Source organism: Oncorhynchus nerka, linkage group LG7 (assembly GCF_034236695.1).
Source record: "Oncorhynchus nerka isolate Pitt River linkage group LG7, Oner_Uvic_2.0, whole genome shotgun sequence".
Taxonomy (NCBI): Eukaryota; Metazoa; Chordata; class Actinopteri; order Salmoniformes; family Salmonidae; genus Oncorhynchus; species Oncorhynchus nerka.
The window spans coordinates 93,042,766-93,061,723 of NC_088402.1; the positions used below are offsets into that span (position 1 = coordinate 93,042,766).

The following is an 18,958-nucleotide window of genomic DNA, read 5'->3' on the forward strand; positions in this document are numbered from 1 at the left end:
CTTTCCAGTATGTATCTAAACCCCCCCTCTCAGCCTCTCTGGCTCTCCCTCCTTTACAGTCTGTGTCTAACCCCCCTCCCCTCCCTGCTCTCCTCTTTCCGTTCGTGACGGAGATAATCTCTCCCTGATGCTGATGGTTTGGGCCTGTGCATGATGTTGTTCATCCAGCCGCCATCATTCCACGGAGAGAAACAGAGAGTCTCGCTTTTCAAATGGTCTATTTCTCCATCACTCCCTCGTTCGTTCGGGACCAGATCCTCTCGTAATCTAAATCTGGTCTGATTTCTGGTTGGTCGATCTACATTAAGGGGACGGAACCACAGCAGTCTGCTGCTAGCAGCGGAAAGGTGAACCATCTATAGATTCTTACATATGTTTGCATTGCATTCATGCTGTGACATTGTTTGCGTTGCATAGCTTTTTTCAAACCATTGATAGATGCTTTTAATATTTTCTTTCTGTTAGATAGAGGTCATTTTTTGAGCATGAGATTATGCGTTCATTATCCTCAGTGTATCTTTGTGTAGAAACCCTTCATACACCGCTGTGGTTCATCTGTCTGTCTGTCTGTCTGTCTGTCTGTCTGTCTGTCTGTCTGTCTGTCTGTCTGTCTGTCTGTCTGTCTGTCTGTCTGTCTGTCTGTCTGTCTGTCTGTCTGTCTGTCTGTCTGTCTGTCTGTCTGTCTGTCTGTATGATTCATTACTGTCTGTCTGTCTGTCTGTCTGTCTGTCTGTCTGTCTGTCTGTCTGTCTGTCTGTCTGTCTGTCTGTCTGTCTGTCTGTCTGTCTGTCTGTCTGTCTGTCTGTATGATTCATTACTGTCTGTCTGTCTGTCTGTCTGTCTGTCTGTCTGTCTGTCTGTCTGTCTGTCTGTCTGTCTGTCTGTCTGTCTGTCTGTCTCTGTGTCTCTGTGTGTCTCTGTACTGTCTGTACTGTCTGTCTCTGTGTCTCTGTGTGTCTCTGTACTGTCTGTCTGTACTGTCTGTCTGTCTGTCTGTACTGTCTGTCTCTGTGTGTCTCTGTACTGTCTGTCTCTGTGTGTCTCTGTACTGTCTGTCTGTCTCTGTGTCTCTGTGTGTCTCTGTACTGTCTGTACTGTCTGTCTCTGTGTGTCTCTGTACTGTCTGTCTGTCTGTCTGTCTCTGTGTCTCTGTGTGTCTCTGTACTGTCTGTACTGTCTGTCTCTGTGTCTCTGTGTGTCTCTGTACTGTCTGTCTGTACTGTCTGTCTCTGTGTCTCTGTGTGTCTCTGTACTGTCTGTCTGCCTGTCTGTCTCTGTGTCTCTGTGTGTCTCTGTACTGTCTGTCTGTCTGTCTGTCTGTCTGTCTGTCTGTCTGTCTCTGTGTCTCTGTGTGTCTCTGTACTGTCTGTACTGTCTGTCTCTGTGTCTCTGTGTGTCTCTGTACTGTCTGTACTGTCTGTCTCTGTGTCTCTGTGTCTCTGTACTGTCTGTACTGTCTGTCTCTGTCTGTGTGTCTCTGTCTGTCTGTCTCTGTCTGTCTGTCTGTCTGTCTGTCTGTCTGTCTGTCTGTCTGTCTGTCTGTCTGTCTCTGTGTCTCTGTGTGTCTCTGTACTGTCTGTACTGTCTGTCTCTGTGTCTCTGTGTGTCTCTGTACTGTCTGTCTGTCTGTCTGTCTGTCTGTCTGTCTGTCTGTCTGTCTGTCTGTCTGTCTGTCTGTCTCTGTGTCTCTGTGTGTCTCTGTACTGTCTGTACTGTCTGTCTCTGTGTCTCTGTGTGTCTCTGTACTGTCTGTCTGTCTGTCTGTCTGTCTGTCTCCGTGTCTCTGTGTCTCTGTACTGTCTGTCTCTGTGTGTCTCTGTGTCTCTGTACTGTCTGTCTCTGTTTCTCTGTGTGTCTCTGTACTGTCTGTACTGTCTGTCTCCGTGTCTCTGTGTCTCTGTACTGTCTGTCTCTGTGTCTCTGTGTGTCTCTGTACTGTCTGTCTCTGTGTCTCTGTGTGTCTCTGTACTGTCTGTACTGTCTGTCTCTGTGTCTCTGTGTCTCTGTACTGTCTGTCTCTGTGTGTCTCTGTGTCTCTGTACTGTCTGTCTCTGTGTCTCTGTGTGTCTCTGTACTGTCTGTCTCTGTGTCTCTGTGTGTCTCTGTACTGTCTGTCTGTCTGTCTGTCTGTCTGTCTGTCTGTCTGTCTGTCTGTACTGTCTGTCTCCGTGTCTCTGTACTGTATGTCTGTCTGTCTCTGTACATTATGTCATATATATATCAGATACATACAGAACCTTCAGAAAGTATTCAGACCCTTTGATTGTTTTCCACATTTTGTTGTTTGATCTTGAAATGGTTTCGATTTAGAATTGTTTTGTCACTGGCCTACACACAATACCCCATAATGTGAAATTGGAATAATGTTTTTTGAAATGTTTACAAATGAATTAAAACCTCAAATGTCTTGTCAATAAGTATTCAACTCCTTTGCTATGGCAACATTTTCCTGGGGATAACTCAGCAAATAGCACTGCTTTGGTGATGTGAAAAGTCATAGTCAAATCGATCAATAATATAATAATAATTGCAGCAAAAATGTTTATCATTAATTTACAATCTGTAGAAACTATGAGAATAGAAAGGCTCAGAACGTTTGTGAAACATCACAGCTCAGTTGAAAAGCATATGGCAAATAGAAGTCCAATATGGATGTTAAGAGATAGATGGGAGGGGTTGAATGGAGCTGAAGGATGGGACTGGATGGTGTTCAGAGATAGATGGGAGGGGTTGAGGGTAGCTGAAGGGACTGGATGATGTTAAGAGATAGATGGGAGGGGTTGAGGGTGGGACTGGATGGTGCAGAGATAGATGAAGGGACTGGACTGATGGTGTTAAGATGGGATAGATGGGAGGGGTTGATCTGAGGGTAGTTGAAGGATGGGACTGGATGGTGTTAGAAGAGATGAAGATAGAGATGGGATGGTGTTCAGGGATTTGAGGGGCTGAAGCTGATGGGAGGACTGGATAAGAGATAGATGGGAGGGGTTGAGGGTTGGATGGTGTTCAGAGATAGATGGGAGATAGATGGGAGGGGTTGAGGGTAGCTGTTTAGAGGGTGGGGGAGCTGAAGGATGGGACTGGATGATGTTAAGAGATAGATGGGAGGGGTTGAGGGTAGCTGAAGGGACTGGATGATGTTAAGAGATAGATGGGAGGGGTTGAGGGTAGCTGAAGGGACTGGATGATGTTAAGAGATAGATGGGAGGGGTTGAGGGTGGGAGCTGAAGGGTGGGACTGGATGGTGTTAAGAGATGGGAGATGGGAGCTGGGTTGATGGGGAGATAGAAGGGTTGGGACTGGGGATGGTGTTCAGAGATAGATGGGAGAGGTTGAGTGGGAGCTGGGAGGGGAAGCTGGGTGGGACTGGATGGTGTTCAGAAATAGAGATAGATGGGAGGGGTTGAGGGGTTGGGGAGCTGAAGGATGGGACTGGATGGGTGATCTGAGATAGATGGGAGGGGTTGATAGATGGGAGTTGAGGGGAGCTGATGGGACTGGATGGTGTTCAGAGATAGATGGGAGAAATGAAGATGGGGATGGTGAGGTTGAGCTGAAGGGTGGGACTGGATGGTGAGCTGGATGGTGAGAGATAGATGGGAGACTGAAGGATGGGACTGGATGGTGTTCAGAGATAGATGGGAGAGGTTGAGGGAGCTGAAGGATGGTGTTCAGAGATAGATGGGAGGGGTTGGGGTTGAGGGGTAGCTGGGGGGAGCTGAGGATGGGACTGGATGGTGTTAAGATAGGTTGAGGGGAGCTGAAGGATGGGACTGGATGGTGTTCAGAGATAGATGGGAGGGGTTGGGGATGGGATAGATGGGGGGTTTAGGGTAGCTGAAGGATGGGACTGGATGATGTTAAGAGATAGATGGGATGGTGGGTTGAGGGGTAGCTGAATGGGACTGGATGATGTTAAGAGATAGATGGGAGGGGTTGAGGGGCTGAAGGATGGGACTGGATGGTGTTAAGAGATAGATGGGAGGGGTTGAGGGTAGCTGAAGGATGGGACTGGATGGTGTTAAGAGATAGATGGGAGAGGTGAGGGGAGCTGATGGGACTGGAGCTGAAGGATGGGACTGGATGGTGTTCAGAGATAGATGGGAGGGGTTGAGATAGATGGGATGGTGAGGTTGAGGGGGAACTGAAGGATGGGACTGGATGGTGTTCAGAGATAGATGGGAGAGATAGATGGGAGGGGTTGAGGGTGGAGCTGAGGATGGGATGGGACTGGATGGTGTTAGATGGGAGAGATGAAGATGGGACTGGATGGGGGTTGAGGGGTTGAGGGAGCTGAAGGGTGGGACTGGATGGTGTTCAGAGATAGATGGGAGGGGTTGAGATAGATGGGAGAGGTTGAGGGGTTGGGGAGCTGAAGGATGGGACTGGATGGTGTTCAGAGATAGATGGGAGATGGTGATCTCAGAGATAGATGGGAGGGGTTGAGGGGAGCTGAAGGATGGGACTGGATGGTGTTCAGAGATAGATGGGAGAGGTTGGGAGAAGGTTGGGGAGGTGATGGTGATGGTGAGATAGATGGGAGGGTTGAGGGAGCTGACTGGGTGTTGGGGGAGCTGAAGGATGGGACTGGATGGTGTTAAGAGATAGATGGGAGGGGTTGAGGGTAGCTGAAGGACTGGATGATGTTAAGAGATAGATGGGAGGGGCTGAAGGATTGATGGGAGAGGTTGGGGGGACTGGATGGTGTTCAGAGATAGATGGGAGGGGTTGGGACTGGGGATGGTGTTCAGAAATAGATGGGAGAGGTTGAGGGGGCTGAAGGAGCTGGATGGTGAGAGATAGATGAGACTGGGGATGGTGTTCAGAGATAGATGGGAGAGGTTGAGGGAGGAGGATGGGCTGGATGGTGATCTAAGAGATAGATGGGAGGGGTTGAGGGTGGGACTGGATGGTGTTCAGAGATAGATGAGAGGTTGAGGGGAGCTGAAGGTTGGGACTGGATGGTGTTCAGAGATAGATGGGAGGGGTTGGGACTGGGACTGGATGGTGTTCAGAGATAGATGGGAGGATAGATGGGAGGGGTTGAGGGAGGGTAGTTAAGAGATAGATGGGAGAGGTTGAGGGATGGGACTGGATGGTGTTCAGAGATAGATGGGAGATAGATGGGATGGGGGTTGGGAGGGGGGGAGCTGAAGGATGGGACTGGATGGTGTTCAGAGATAGATGGGAGAGGTTGGGGAGCTGAAGGATGGGACTGGATGGTGTTCAGAGATAGATGGGAGAGGTTGAGGGGAGCTGAAGGATGGACTGGATGGTGTGGGACTGGATGGTGTTCAGAGATAGATGGGGGGGGTTGGGGGAGCTGAAGGATGCTGAAGGATGGGACTGGATGGTGTGTTCAGAGATAGATGGGAGAGGTTGGGGGAGCTGAAGGATGGGACTGGATGGTGTTAAGAGATAGATGGGAGGGGTTGAGGGGAGGAAGGAGACTGGATGGTGTTAAGAGATAGATGGGAGGGGTTGAGGGGAGCTGAAGGATGGGACTGGATGGTGTTAAGAGATAGATGGGAGGGGTTGAGGGGAGCTGAAGGATGGGACTGGATGGTGTTAAGAGATAGATGGGAGGGGTTGAGGGGAGCTGAAGGATGGGACTGGATGGTGTTAAGAGATAGATGAGGTTGAGGATGGGATGGGACTGGAAAAGACAGATGGGACAAAGGATGGGAGATCAGAGAAATATTGGAAAATACATTGTCTGTATAAAAATTATATCGTATGTACTGTAAATGTGATGTTAAAGTTATTTTATTTTGAGTACATTTTTACAAAAATTAAAAAATATATTTTAAAAAATTGCTTTGTCATTCATGGGGTATTGTGTGTAGATTGATTTAGAAACAGTTTTTGTAATCTGTTTTAGAGTAAGGATGTAACATAACAAAATATGGATAAAGTCAGGAGGATCTGAATTCTTTCAGAATGCACAAACAGGAAGTAGAAGCCTAAGTGTCCGTTGGTTTACTCTAATTAGGGGAAGGGTGGTAGGGTTAGGAGGAACATACTAAAGGAAATAAGTCTAAATAAGTTCAGGAGTAAAAATGTGCTTAACAAGTCACATAATAAGTCTCATGCACTCTGTGTGTAATAGTAGTGTTTAACACGATTTTTAAATGACTACCTCATCTCTGTACCCCACACATACAATTATCTGTAATGTCCCTCAGTCGAAGCAGTGAATTTCAAACACAAATTCAACCACAAAGACCAGGGAGGTTTTCCAATGCCTCACAAAGACCAGGGAGGTTTTCCAATGCCTCACAAAGACCAGGGAGGTTTTCCAATGCCTCACAAAGACCAGGGAGGTTTTCCAATGCCTCGCTAAGAAGGGCACCTATTGGTAGATGGGTAAAAACAAAAACAGACATTGAATATCCCCGTTGAGCATGGTGAAGTTATTAATTACACTTTGGATGGGATATCAACACAACCAGTCACTATAAAGATACAGGTGTCCTTCCTAACTCAGTTGCCAGAGAGGAAGGAAACCACTCAGGGATTTCACCATGAGACCAATGTTGACTTTAAAACTGTTATGGAGTTGAATGGCTGTTTTTTATTTATTTTTTTATTTCACCTTTTATTTAACCAGGTAAGCTAGTTGAGAACAAGTTCTCATTTACAACTGCGACCTGGACAAGAAAAAACAAAGCAGTTCAACACAGAGTTACACATGGAATAAACAAACAAATATACAATAATATAGTAGAAAAATCTATATACAGTGAGTGCAAATGAGGCAGGATGAGAGAGGTATAAGGCAATACATAGGCCATGGTGGAGAAGTAATTACAATATAGCAATTAAACACTGGAATGGTAGGATGTGCAGAAGATGATGTGCAAGTAGAGATACTGGGGTGCAAAGGAGCAAGATAAATAAATAAATACAGTATGGGGATGAGGTAGATAGATGGGCTGTTTACAGATGGGCTATGCACAGGTGCAGTGATCTGTAAGCTGCTCTGACAGCTGGTGCTTAAAGCTAGTGAGGGAGGTAAGAGTCTCCAGCTTCAGAGATGTTTTTTGTTGAATGGCTGTGATAGGAGAAAACTGAGGATGGATCAACAACATGATAGTTAATCCACAATACTAACCTACATGACAAAAGAAGGAAGCCTGTGCAAAATAAACATAGTCCAAAACATGCATCCTGTTTGCAAAAAATGTAATACTGCAAAAAATGTGGAAAAGCAAATCACTTTTTGTCCTGAATACAGTTACAACACTTTACTGAGTACCACTCTCTTTATTTTCAAGCATTGTGGTGGCTGCATCATGTTATGGGTATTCTTGTAATCGTTAAGGACTGGGGAGTTTTTCAGGATAATAATGAAATGGAATGGAGCACAGGCAGAATCCTAGAGTAAAACCTGGTTCAGTCTGCTTCCCACCAGACACTGGGAGATGAATTCACCTTTCAGCAGGACAATAACCTAAAACCCAATGCCAAATCTACACTGGAGATGCTTACCAAAGAGACAGTGAATGTTTAGACTTTTATCGGCTTGAAAACTATAGCAAGACCTGAAAATGGTTGATGATCAACAACCAATTTGACAGAGATTTAATCATTTTGAAAAGAATAATGGGATAATGTTGCACAATCCAGATGTGGAAAGCTCTTTGATTTTTACCCAGAAAGATATAAATATATTTAATCCATTTTGAATTCAGGTTGTAACACCACAAAATGTAGAATAGGTCAAAGGGTGTGAGAACTTTCTGCAGGCTCTGGATACGATGGAATGAACTCATTTACATTTCCCTGCCATATTGTTGATATTGTTGTTGTTGTTATTGTTGTTATCACTGTTGTTGATATTGTTGTTGATATTGTTGTTGTTGTTATTACTGTTGTTGATGTTGTTGTTGTTGTTATCACTGTTGTTGATATTGTTGTTGATATTGTTGTTGTTGTTATTACTGTTGTTGATGTTGTTGTTGTTGTTGTTGTTGTTATTACTGTTGTTGCTATTGTTGTTGTTGTTATCACTGTTGTTGATATTACTGTTGTTGATATTGTTGTTGTTGTTGTTGTTGTTATCACTGTTGTTGATATTGTTGTTGATATTGTTGTTGTTGTTGTTGTTGATATTGTTGTTGATATTGTTGTTGTTGTTGTTGTTATCACTGTTGTTGATATTGTTGTTGATATTGTTGTTGTTGTTGTTATTGTTGTTGTTGTTGTTATTGTTGTTGTTGTTGTTGTTATCACTGTTGTTGATATTGTTGTTGATATTGTTGTTGTTGTTGTTATTGTTGTTGTTGTTGTTGTTATCACTGTTGTTGATATTGTTGTTGATATTGTTGTTGTTGTTATCACTGTTGTTGATATTGTTGTTGATATTGTTGTTGTTGTTATCACTGTTGTTGATATTGTTGTTGTTGTTATCACTGTTGTTGATATTGGTGTTGTTGTTGTTATTGTTGTTGTTGTTGTTGTTATCACTGTTGTTGATATTGTTGTTGATATTGTTGTTGTTGTTGTTGTTGTTATCACTGTTGTTGATATTGTTGTTGATATTGTTGTTGTTGTTGTTGTTATCACTGTTGTTGATATTGTTGTTGATATTGTTGTTGATATTGTTGTTGTTGTTGTTATTACTGTTGCTGCTATTGTTGTTGTTGTTATTACTGTTGTTGATATTGTTTCTCCTTCCTGACCACTCCCCCCTTTTCCCGTTCTCCCCCTCAGTACTTATGGCGATGACCCCCCACACCGCTGAGGTAGCTCGTCTCTACCAGACAGAGTTTATCCGTAGCGCCCGGGCGGTGGGCGTCCTCTGGGCTGTGTGTACCCTCTGCTTCGCCATCATCGAGGTTGTCATCCTAATACAGCCCTCCTGGGTGGGCACCAGAGAGGTTCACTACCAGGGAGGGGGCCCCGTGCCAAAGACTGGTACCCTGGGACTGTTCGAGGTAGGTGTGTCTTATTTTTAAAAAGTTATAAGTCCTCAACTGAGGAAGTGAGTTTAAATTGACTATGGTCCTGACTAAACAACATCAGTTAAAAGTGTCTTACATAGAGACATACAGTATTAAAAACCTTCATAATAAGACATTAAAGGGAAAGTCCCTGTAGACTCCCAGTCATTACGCTAGTCGCTAGTTAGCAATGGCTGCGGAGACTTCCTTCAGCTTCCTTCAAACTGCTGGCATGGTATCCATGAGTTCATCTGACTCAGGGTAGGTAGAAAAAGGGCTTCATTGCCAAAATGCCGCGCTATCCCTTTAAGACTCAAACGTCTGGTTTTAACTGTAAATGTCACGCTATCCCTTTAAGACTCAAACGTCTGCTTTTAACTGTAAATGTCGCGCTATCCCTTTAAGACTCTTACGTCTGCTTTTAACTGTAAATGTCACGCTATCCCTTTAAGGCTCTTACGTCTGCTTTTAACTGTAAATGTCGCGCTATCCCTTTAACGACTCAAACGTCTGTTTTTAACTGTAAATGTCACGCCATCCCTTTAAAAACACATAGGTCTGTTTCTAACTGTAAATGTTGCGCTATCCCTTTAAGACTCTTACATCTGTTTTTAACTGTAAATGTCGCGCTATCCCTTTAAGGCTCTTAGGTCTGTTTTTAACTGTAAATGTCACGCTATCCCTTTAAAGACTCATAGGTCTGTGTTTAACAGGTAATAAAGCCTACTGTAAGTAAAGTGTTACAGTAGCACGTATTTTTACTGAAAACGGCATGGACCCTCCCCCTCCCACCCTCCGCACCCCCCTCCCTCCTCCCCCCTCCCTCCCACCCTCCCCCCCACCCCCTCCTCCTCCCTCCCACCCTCCGCACCCCCTCCCTCCCCCTCCCCTCCCCCTCCCACCCTCCGCACCCTCCCCTACCCCCTCCCACCCTCCTCACCCCCCCTCCTCCTCCCTCCCACCCTCCGCACCCCCCCCCTCCTCCTCCCCTCCCCCCTCCCACCCTCCTCACCCCCCCTCCCCTCCCTCCCTCCCCCCTCCCCCTCCCACCCTCCGCACCCCCCTCCCTCCTCCCCTCCCCCTCCCACCCTCCGCACCCCCTCCCTCCTCCCCTCCCCCCCCCCACCCACCCCCTCCTCCTCCCTCCCACCCTCCACACCCCCTCCTCCCTCCCCTCCCTCCTCACCCCCCCTCCCCCCTCCCACCCTCCGCACCCCCCTCCTCCCCCTCCCACCCTCCGCACCCCCCCCCCCTCCTCCTCCCTCCCACCCTCCGCACCCCCTCCCCTCCCACCCTCCCTCCCCCTCCCCCCCTCTCCCACCCTCCGCACCCCCCCCTCCTCCCTCCCACCCTCCGCACCCCCTCCCTCCTCCCTCCCCCTCCCACCCTCCTCACCCCCTCCTCCTCCCTCCCACCCTCCGCACCCCCCCTCCCTCCTCCCCTCCCCTCCCACCCTCCTCACCCACCCAACCCTGATGTAATGCCACTGTGTTTGTAGGTGTGTGTGGAGTCTGATTGGCCGGTCCCAGAGTGTCGTGGCTCACTGAGCACTCTGACCCCTCTCCCAGCCTTCCAGTCCCCTGCTGTGCTGGTTTGCATGTCCCTGACCATGGTCTGGAGTAGCGTCGGCTGCCTCTCCCTCTTCAGATTCTGCAACGCCGCCACCGTCTACAAGATCTGCGCTTGGCTGCAGCTTACTGCAGGTACACATTATATCGCTATAAAGAGTTTGACCTTGAGATTGGCCTTGAGATTGGCCTTGAGATTGGCCTTGAGATTCCCCTGAGATTGGCCACTGACTGTTCCTTGGAGGCTTTGAGATTGGCCTTGAGATTTGTGAGATTGGCTTTGAGATTGGCCTTGAGATTGACTTAAATGGTGAAATTAAATGAGATTGGCCTTGAGATTGGCTTTGAGATTGACCTTGAGATTGGCTTTGAGATTGACCTTGAGATTGGCTTTGAGATTGATTTTGAGATTGGCTTTGAGATTGATTTTGAGATTGGCCTTGAGATTGACCTTGAGATTGACCTTGAGATTGACCTTGAGATTGACCTTGAGATTGGTTTTGAGATTGACCTTGAGATTGGCCTTGAGATTGGTTTTGAGATTGACCTTGAGATTGGTCTTGAGATTGGCCTTGAGATTGGTCTTGAGATTGGTTTTGAGATTGACCTTGAGATTGGCCTTGAGATTGACCTTGAGATTGACCTTGAGATTGGCCCTTTAAATAGCTGAACAAATCCAGATTTTGACCACCCAGTGTTGTATTCTGGTGTGTAATTATTATATGGTAATTTTAAATACATATTTCCTTTCTGGAAATGGATAATAAAGTTGTATGTCTGTGCATGTTTCTATCTGGCTATAGCCTGGATCCTGACTACACTGTGCTTCTGTCCTCTAAGGGTTCTACCTGGCTATAGCCTGGATCCTGACTACACATGTGTTTTCGTCCTCTAGGGGTTCTACCTGGCTATAGCCTGGATCCTGACTACACTGTGTTTTTGTCCTCTAGGGGTTCTGCCTGGCTATAGCCTGGATCCTGACTACATTGTGTTTTCGTCCTCTAAGGGTTCTGCCTGGCTCTCGCCTGTGTGCTGTTCCCTGACTCGTGGGATTGTGCGGACATGCGGGACCTGTGTGGTGATGGGGTGACCAGTTTCTCCTCCGGAAACTGCTCTGTCCACTGGGCCTTTGTCCTGGCCTTGTTGGGGGTCCTGGATGCTGCCATTCTTGCCACTCTGGCCTTTGTACTGGGCAACCGACAAGATGCTCTGCTGCCAGAGGACACCAAGGATGGTGAGAAAAGCACAATATACTACAACACCCATAATGCCTTGTGTTATTGTTATTGACTGTACGCTTGTTTATTTCCATGTGTAACTTGTGTTGTTGTTTGTTTGTGTCGCACTGCTTTGCTTTATCTTGACCAAGTTCGCAGTTGTAAATGAGAACTTGTTCTCAACTAGCCTACCTGGATAAATAAAGGTGTTCTCAACTAGCCTACCTGGTTAAATAAAGGTGTTCTCAACTAGCCTACCTGGTTAAATAAAGGTGTTCTCAACTAGCCTACCTGGTTAAATAAAGGTGTTCTCAACTAGCCTACCTGGTTAAATAAAGGTGTTCTCAACTAGCCTACCTGGTTAAATAAAGGTGTTCTCAACTAGCCTACCTGGTTAAATAAAGGTGTTCTCAACTAGCCTACCTGGTTAAATAAAGGTGTTCTCAACTAGCCTACCTGGATAAATAAAGGTGTTCTCAACTAGCCTACCTGGTTAAATAAAGGTGTTCTCAACTAGCCTACCTGGTTAAATAAAGGTGTTCTCAACTAGCCTACCTGGTTAAATAAAGGTGTTCTCAACTAGCCTACCTGGTTAAATAAAACTAGCCTACCTGGTTAAATAAAGGTGTTCTCAACTAGCCTACCTGGTTAAATAAAGGTGTTCTCAACTAGCCTACCTGGTTAAATAAAGGTGTTCTCAACTAGCCTACCTGGTTAAATAAAGGTGTTCTCAACTAGCCTACCTGGTTAAATAAAGGTGTTCTCAACTAGCCTACCTGGTTAAATAAAGGTGTTCTCAACTGGCCTACCTGGTTAAATAAAGGTGTTCTCAACTAGCCTACCTGGTTAAATAAAGGTGTTCTCAACTAGCCTACCTGGTTAAATAAAGGTGTTCTCAACTAGCCTACCTGGTTAAATAAAGGTGAAATTTAAAAAAAAATGTATTTAAAAAAAAATCCTACTCATGTGTCTCGATAGCAAGGACGTTGTGACGTCAAAAACACATCACATTTCAGAGATGGTGATAATAACATACAGGGCCTTCAGAAAGTATTCACCCTGCAGACCGACGGTGAGACAGACCCTACCAAGATGGCCGCCATTATCAGCACATTCCAGAGCTGTATAGGTTTATACATGGCCTTCAGAAAGTATTCACACCCCTTGACTTTCACACACACACACACACACACACACACACACACACACACACACACACACACACACACACACACACACACACACACACACACACACACACACACACACACACACACACACACACACACACACACACACACACACACACACACACACACACACACACACACACACACACACACACACACACACACACACAGAGAGACAGAGAGTGATAACAGAGCCACAGCTGGAGCTACACTATGTGAAAGTAATTCATACCACTTACAACAGCCTTCAGAAAGTATTCACACCCCTTGACTTTCTCCACACTTTGTTGTGTTGCAGCCTGAATTTAAAATGGATGACATGTTGTGTACTGGCCTACACACAATACCCCATAATGTCAAAGTGGAATTGTGTTTTTAGACATTTTTACAAATGAATTAAAAAAGAAGAGCTGAAATGTCTTGAGTCAATAAGTATTGGCAAGCCTAAATAAGTTCAGGAGTAAAACATTTACTAAACAATATGTTGCGTGCAACAATAATAGTGTTTAACAAGAGTTTTGAATGACCACAAACATACAATTATCTGTAGGATCCCTCAGTCGAAGCAGTGAATTTCAAACACAGATTCAACCACAAAGACCAGGGAGGTTTTCCAATGCCTCACAAAGACCAGGGAGATTTTCCAATGCCTCGCAAAGACCAGGGAGGTTTTCCAATGCCTCACAAAGACCAGGGAGGTTTTCCAATGCCTCACAAAGACCAGGGAGGTTTTCCAATGCCTCACAAAGACCAGTGAGGTTTTCCAATGCCTCACAAAGACCAGGGAGGTTTTCCAATGCCTCACAAAGACCAGGGAGGTTTTCCAATGCCTCACAAAGAAGGGCACCTATTGGTAGATGGGTAAAAAATAAAAACAGCAGACATTGAATATCCCTTTGAGCTCTGGTGAAGTTATTAATTACACTTTGGATGGTGTCTGCTAAATGACTTAAATGTAAATGTAAATGTAAATGTGTATCAATACACCCCAGTCACTACAAGATACAGGCGTCCTTCCTAACTCAGTTGCCGGAGAGGAAGGAAACTGCTCAGGGATTTCACCATGAGGACAATGGTGACTTTAAAACAGTCACAGAGTTTAATGGCTGTGACAGGAGAAAACTGAGGATGGATCAACAACATTGTAGTTTCTCCACAATACTAACCTACATGACTGAGTGAAAAGAAGGAAGCCTGTACAGAATACAAATATTCCAAAACATGAATCCTGTTTGTAACGAGGCACTAAAGTTATACTGCAAAAAAATGTGGCAAAGCAATTAACTTTTTGTCCTGAATACATAGTGTTATGTTTGGGGCAAATCCAATACAACACATTACTTATATATAGTAGCCTAGTAATTAATTATTTTGCCCTTCGCTCATGTAGTAGCCTAGTAATTAATTATTTTGCTCTTGACTCACGTAGTAGCCTAGTAATGAATTATTTTACTCTTCACTCGCGTAGTAGCCTAGTAATTCATTATTTTACTCTTCACTGGCGTAGTAGCCTAGTAATGAATTATTTTACTCTTCACTGGCGTAGTAGCCTAGTAATGAATTATTTTACTCTTCACTGGCGTAGTAGCCTAGTAATGAATTATTTTATTCTTCACTGGCGTAGTAGCCTAGGAATTAATTATTTTACTCTTCACTGGCGTAGTAGCCTAGTAATGAATTATTTTACTCTTCACTGGCGTAGTAGCCTAGGAATTATTTATTTTACTCTTCACTGGCGTAGTAGCCTAGTAATGAATTATTTTACTCTTCACTGGCGTAGTAGCCTAGGCTACTCCTTATCTAATGTTGGTTACTAATGATAATGAACAGACACCTGTCCCTTCAGACTGTAACAACCCTTGTGTTTCTTGTCTCCCCTCTACAGTGACAGGGTTTCTGCTGTCTGCTTAGACTGGCTGGTCCCCATTCTGTGTTAAATATATATATATATATATATATATATATATATATATATATATATATATATATAGGTGAGGCTTCTCAGTCACTTACTAAGATAGCCCTCCAGTCTGTGTTATATATATCTATTCTCAGCCCTCCAGTCTGTGTTATATATATCTATTCTCAGCCCTCCAGTCTGTGTTATATATATCTATTCTCAGCCCTCCAGTCTGTGTTATATATATCTATTCTCAGCCCTCCAGTCTGTGTTATATATATCTATTCTCAGCCCTCCAGTCTGTGTTATATATATCTATTCTCAGCCCTCCAGTCTGTGTTATATATATCTATTCTCAGCCCTCCAGTCTGTTCAGCTTTTTATTTGGCTTTCTACATTTGAAGTTGTTTGGATATTGAATTTGGGGGAATTGAATGAAAATGTAATAACCTGACTCAATCTTTCCTCTCTCTCTCTCTCCCCATATTTATATCTCTCCCCTCATTATTTTCATGTCCCTCACTCTTCCATTATTTTCATGTCTCTCACTCTTTCCTCTCTCTCTCATTATTTTCACATCCCTCACTCTTTCCCCTCTCTCTCTCTCATTATTTTCATGTCCCTCACTCTTTCCTCTCTCATTAATGTCATGTCTCTCACTCTTTCCTCTCTCTCTCATTATTTTCATATCTCTCACTCTTTCCTCTATCTCTCTCATTATTTTCATATATCTCACTCTTTCCCTTCTCTCTATCATTATTTTCATATCTCTCACTCTTTCCTCTATCATTATTTTCATGTCCCTCACTCTTTCCTCTCTCTCATTATTTTCATATCTCTCACTCTTTCCTCTATCTCTCTCATTATTTTCATATATCTCACTCTTTCCCTTCTCTCTATCATTATTTTCATATCTCTCACTCTTTCCTCTCTCTATCATTAATTTCATGTCTCTCACTCTTTCCTCTCTCTCACTCTCTCCTCTCTCTCTCTCATTATTTTCACATCTCTCACTCTTTCCTCTCTCTCTCTCTCATTATTTTCATATCTCTCACTCTTTCCTCTCTCTCTCTCATTATTTTCATATCTCTCACTCTTTCCTCTCTCTCTCTCTCTCATTATTTTCATATCTCTCACTCTTTCCTCTCTCTCATTATTTTCATGTCCCTCACTCTTTCCCCTCTCTCTCTCTCATTATTTTCATGTCTCTCACTCTTTCCTCTCTCTCTCTCGTTATTTTCATATCTCTCACTCTTTCCTCTCTCATTATTTTCATGTCCCTCACTCTTTCCCCTCTCTCTCTCTCATTATTTTCATGTCTCTCACTCTTTCCCCTCTCTATCTTATTATTTTCATGTCCCTCACTCTTTGGGTCCTTACTGCGCTGTGTTGTCTTTCCTGTTATCTTCTGGAACCTTCCCTTTGTTTCTTCCTGTCTTCATTTTCTCTCTTTCCTCCCGTGATGTCCTCCTCTATCCATCTTCATTGGGTCAATAAACACGCTGGAGGAAGAACCCTCTGACTCCTCCCCCTTGGTATTACATCACTATGCATATCCTGGTTACATAATGTCCCTGCATGGAAACGGTCACCTGGCAACAGTAGACCTGGAGCTGTGTTCTACTACCTGAGACTGAAGACAATGATCTCCTGGATGTTTTAAACCCTTGAGAGGCTACCGGTCCTGGACTACGAAGGAGGGAAGATGGTGACACACCGAGATATAGGACATTAGTGCTGTTACAGTTCATTTATGACAGATTATATACAGATATATTTCTCAATGTTCAGTGTTTGAGGGACAGTGTTTTGTAGGCTTGTAGGAATGATGTTTTTAATGTTGTTTGTCCCCTTTAATATGAGAGAATATTTTTGCCTTATTTCCATATCCCCCGCCTGAGGGAGGCTAGATGTGATGAGGATGCTTGAGAAAAGCTTTCTTGTAAAGTTTTCGTGTCTTAGAAAAATTCCATGAACTTTATAGAATAGTATAACCTTCTTCTTTTTTTATCGGTGTAAATAAACGTTTTTTTTGTATTAAATACCTTTTTATTTATACTGAGCCTGATATTGAGTAATTTGTCAAATTCTGTTATTGTGTGCATGTTTTACTGTAGTGCCATTTCCAGTAAATGTGTGAGATATTGTATTTCTTTGTATTGTGTATTGTGTATTGCCTGTACTGGGATTAGAAGGCAACACTCACTCTATGACACAATATTAAAACTTATTCCATCTCAAAATGCAACAGACAGAGAAATCATGTTTTCACATCAAATTTTATGACTGTGATCCACTTTTGCGAAAATATAATGCACCAGATGTGTATTTTTGTACAAGATGTTTAACTGCACCTGTTGACTAAGCAAAGTTAACAAACGGCAATCACAGTCTGTCTCCACAAACATACTAAGTTATGAGAAAAACATGGGCAGTACAGTACTGTGTTATCCAGAATACCTTGTGTTTTCATGGGCAGTACAGTACTGTGTTATCCAGAATACAGTGTGTTTTCATGGGCAGTACAGTACTGTGTTATCCAGAATACCTTGTGTTTTCATGGGCAGTACAGTAATGTGTTATCCAGAATACCTTGTGTTTTTCATGGGCAGTACAGTACTGTGTTATCCAGAATACAGTGTGTTTTTCATGGGCAGTACAGTACTGTGTTATCCAGAATACAGTGTGTTTTTCATGGGCAGTACAGTACTGTGTTATCCAGAATACAGTGTGTTTTTCATGGGAGGAACAGTACTGTGTTATCCAGAATACAGTGTGTTTTTCATGGGCAGTACAGTACTGTGTTATCTAGCATACAGTGTGTTTTCATGGGCAGTACAGTACTGTGTTATCCAGAATGCAGTGTGTTTTTCATGGGCAGTACAGTACTGTGTTATCTAGTATACAGTGTGTTTTTCATGGGCAGTACAGTACTGTGTTATCCAGAATACAGTGTGTTTTTCATGGGCAGTACAGTACTGTGTTATCCAGAATACAGTGTGTTTTTCATGGGCAGTAGAGTACTGTGTTATCCAGAATACAGTGTGTTTTTCATGGGCAGTACAGTACTGTGTTATCCAGAATACAGTGTGTTTTTCATGGGCAGTACAGTACTGTGTTATCCAGAATACCTTGTGTTTTCATGGGCAGTACAGTACTGTCTTATCCAGAATACTGTGTGTATTCATGTGCAGTAGAGTACTGTGTTATCCAGAATACAGTGTGTTTTTCATGGGCAGTACAGTACTGTTATCCAGAATACAGTATGTTTTTCATAGGCAGTACAGTACTGTGTTATCCAGAATACCTTGTGTTTTCATGGGCAGTACAGTACTGTCTTATCCAGAATACAGTGTGTTTTTCATGTGCAGTAGAGTACTGTGTTATCCAGAATACAGTGTGTTTTTCATGGGCAGTACAGTACTGTTATCCAGAATACAGTATGTTTTTCATGGGCAGTACAGTACTGTGTTATCCAGAATACAGTGTGTTTTCATGGGCAGTACAGTACTGTGTTATCCAGAATACATTGTGTTTTCATGGGCAGTACAGTACTGTGTTATCCAGAATACCTTGTGTTTTCATGGGCAGTACAGTACTGTGTTATCCAGAATACCTTGTGTTTTCATGGGCAGTACAGTACTGTGTGTGTGTGTGTGTAAAGCCACTGGAAAAGCAGAAGGGGAAGAGAACCACAGAATTAGAATGATTATTATATTCCTATGCAGAGAATGACTCTCCAAAGCAACATAACAAAGTCAGGATATGTTTATGCTGTAGCCATGGTAGCAAGCCAGGATAAGTTGCCAGATTCAGGATGCGTTAACAATATATCCATGACCAGGTTGTTGTTAGAATACACTAGAGCCTTGAACAGTTCAAACGTGGAGTCGGCCCTTAATATAGATAGCAGAGGACATCACAGAAAAGAGCCATCTCATTGCAACCATGTACTAATGTGCTAGGGATTGATATGACCATATACTAATGGGGCTAGGGGTTGATTTGACCATATACTAATGGGCTAGGGATTGATTTGACCATATACTAATGGGCTAGGGATTGATTTGATCATATACTAATGGGCTAGGGGTTGATTTGACCATATACTAATGGGCTAGGGGTTGATTTGACCATA

General features: G+C 43.8%; 1 protein-coding gene across 4 annotated transcripts; it reads left to right on the forward strand.

The window, feature by feature from the left end:
• lhfpl4b (LHFPL tetraspan subfamily member 4b) lies at positions 1-16,969 on the forward strand. Of its 4 annotated transcripts, none has more exons than XM_065020975.1 (5): positions 1-347; positions 8,716-8,939; positions 10,444-10,648; positions 11,520-11,747; positions 16,423-16,969. In XM_065020975.1, exons 2-5 carry the CDS (start codon positions 8,721-8,723, stop codon positions 16,449-16,451), a joined length of 681 nt encoding a protein of 226 aa, XP_064877047.1. In that variant the 5' UTR covers positions 1-347; positions 8,716-8,720; the 3' UTR covers positions 16,452-16,969. The 4 variants fall into 4 exon arrangements, with proteins under 4 accessions (XP_064877047.1, XP_064877049.1, XP_064877048.1 ...); XM_065020977.1 differs by having other exon boundaries at positions 16,329-16,426; XM_065020976.1 differs by lacking the exon at positions 16,423-16,969 and adding an exon at positions 14,806-14,870.
• Positions 16,970-18,958: the final 1,989 nt, after the last annotated feature.